This window comes from Aethalodelphis obliquidens, unplaced genomic scaffold (genome assembly GCF_003676395.1).
Source record: "Aethalodelphis obliquidens isolate GAN/ISIS:26980383/991018 unplaced genomic scaffold, ASM367639v1 scaffold149, whole genome shotgun sequence".
NCBI classification, from domain to species: Eukaryota; Metazoa; Chordata; class Mammalia; order Artiodactyla; family Delphinidae; genus Aethalodelphis; species Aethalodelphis obliquidens.
In genome coordinates this window covers 1-2,100 of record NW_020838093.1, presented here as the reverse complement: position 1 = coordinate 2,100, position 2,100 = coordinate 1, and the positions used below count along the sequence as shown (strand labels likewise).

General features: G+C 46.5%; 1 protein-coding gene across 1 annotated transcript; it reads right to left on the bottom strand.

Moving 5' to 3' along the window:
- Positions 1 to 119: 119 nt before the first annotated feature.
- On the bottom strand, positions 120 to 2,097 carry LOC113616539 (RE1-silencing transcription factor-like; the record flags this gene model as incomplete). Its single annotated transcript, XM_027099925.1, has 1 exon — positions 120 to 2,097. A coding segment is annotated over one exon (1,941 nt), but the record flags the coding sequence as incomplete, so codon positions are not given.
- Positions 2,098 to 2,100: the final 3 nt, after the last annotated feature.

Here is a 2,100-nt window from a genome sequence, read left to right as displayed (position 1 = left end):
GTACACGGATTCCTAAGGAAAAGAATGCCACTTAAAAATCAAGATTGGATACTAATTAAAGCAATTTTAAAAACAAAAGGTTGTCTATTACTACAAATGAATACAAAATGTCACAGACCTTACAAACTAAGAACTGAAGCCTTGCCCAAAGTTTATTTACTCCTGCCCTTGAGCTGCCTCTTCAAGGAAGTATACATTAACCAAATGGCGATTGAGGTGTTTGCTGTAATCTTTTTCCTTTCTAAAAGAACGATCACAGAAGATACAAACAAAATCTCCCTCGGCCACTTTGACTGCCAAGGCTTCCTTTCCATTTTTTCTACTAGTCTCTTGTGGAACTGGTCGAGCCCCATTCAATCCAGAGTCATCACTATCCTCTGACATGTTGTCACTTAGGTCACTTCCATCATGACTGTGGATGCCTTCGTCTTCATCCATTTCCTGAGACTCATTTACTGCCACGGTGACAGGAGGTGATGCCACAGTAGCTGTGGACACTGCTTCACATTTTTCTAGCGGTAGAGGAAGAAGTGGTGGTGAAGCTGGTTCTTCAACCGCCGAGTCTCTGCCGGGGGGATTCTCTGTTTTCTTCTCATCAGCGTCCATCTTCATTTCACAAAGCATAGCGTCAGCCTGACGTTTACCATCTGAAGTTTCACCCTCTGGCATATTCAAGTTTTGTTCAGAGGATGAAATACTGGCAGATGCCTTGGTAACAGCAGCAAGACCAGCTAGACTCTTATCTGCCTCTTCTGCTTCCACTTTTTGAAGAGGAGCTTCTTTATGTCCTTCCCCTGCAGGGACTAATTTTTGGTCTTCTGACTCTTCCTCTTTTAAGTCTTCCTTTGGCAGAGGTGGTGATGGTGGTAAGAGATCCTGTGCACCGGCACTTTCCTTTAGAACCTGCCTGTCTTTAACAGGCACTAAGCCAACTTCAATAAGGACTTGCTCCTTCTGCGCCATTTCACTCTGCACGTTGGTCTTTTCCTTGCCATTATCTTTGTGAGGAGACCTTTGGGGGATCGGCTCCACGGGAGGAGGAGGCTCCGCATGAACAGGCCCCTTCTGAACAACCTCGACCTCAGCATGCCCCCCGGGGGGAAGAGGTGGAGGAGGGGATGGGGGGGGAGGGGGAGGAGGAGGTGGCCGCTCCGTCTGAACAACCTCGACCTCAGCATGCCGCTCGGGGGCAAGGGGAGGAGGAGGAGATGGGGGGGCGGTGGGAGGAGGCTCCGTCTGAACAGGCCCCCCCTCAGCAGACTCCATGGGAGGAGGAGGCTCTATCTGAGTGGGCCTCCTCTGAGCAGGCTTGCCGCTTTTTTTACATGATTTACTTCTCAGAGTTTTCTTCTTTGCACTGTTTTTCATGCAACTACTTTGCTTTTTATTCTCCTCTACTTTGCTGTCACCCTTCGGCACTTCCTGACTATTTCTGGATTTGCTTTCTGCCTTCTTTTTCTTTTTTGTCACAGGTTCCTCATCATTCACGCGTTCTTGTAAGGAACGGGCTTCAGCTTCTGTCTTCCTTTTGCTTTTCTTGCTTTTACAGCTTTTTTCTGCATTATTTCCTGGGTGCACATCCGTCTCTTTAGCTTCCAGTGCCGATTTGCGAGTTCTCGTAGTCACTTGGCTTGAGGCATTACTACAAGGCTTTTTCTCTTTTGAAACATTATCTTTTTTCTCCACTTTTACAGACCTCTCGTTTTTCTTCCCAGTCACATCCCCCTTCATTTTTGTCTGCTCTGTTTCTGTTTTCTCATTGGTGATTTTGTTATCAGGCAAGTCGGCCTCTCGCTTTTTGGTTTTCTTTAGCTTCACTTTTGAGACATCCATGGTCTTATTAGGACAAGTAGGATGCTTAGATTTGAAATGATACTGCAGATTACACTTCTTGGAAGCTGCGTACTCGCATACAGGGCAGTTGAACTGCCGTGGATTAACATGTAGCTCCACGTGTTTTTTGAAGTTACTTCTATCTGCTGTTTTGTAGTCACAGTGTGGGCAGTTAAGAGGTTTAGGCCCATTGTGAACCTGTCTTGCGTGACGGGTTACTTCATGTTGATTAGAGGCCACATAACTGCACTGGTCACACTTAAATGG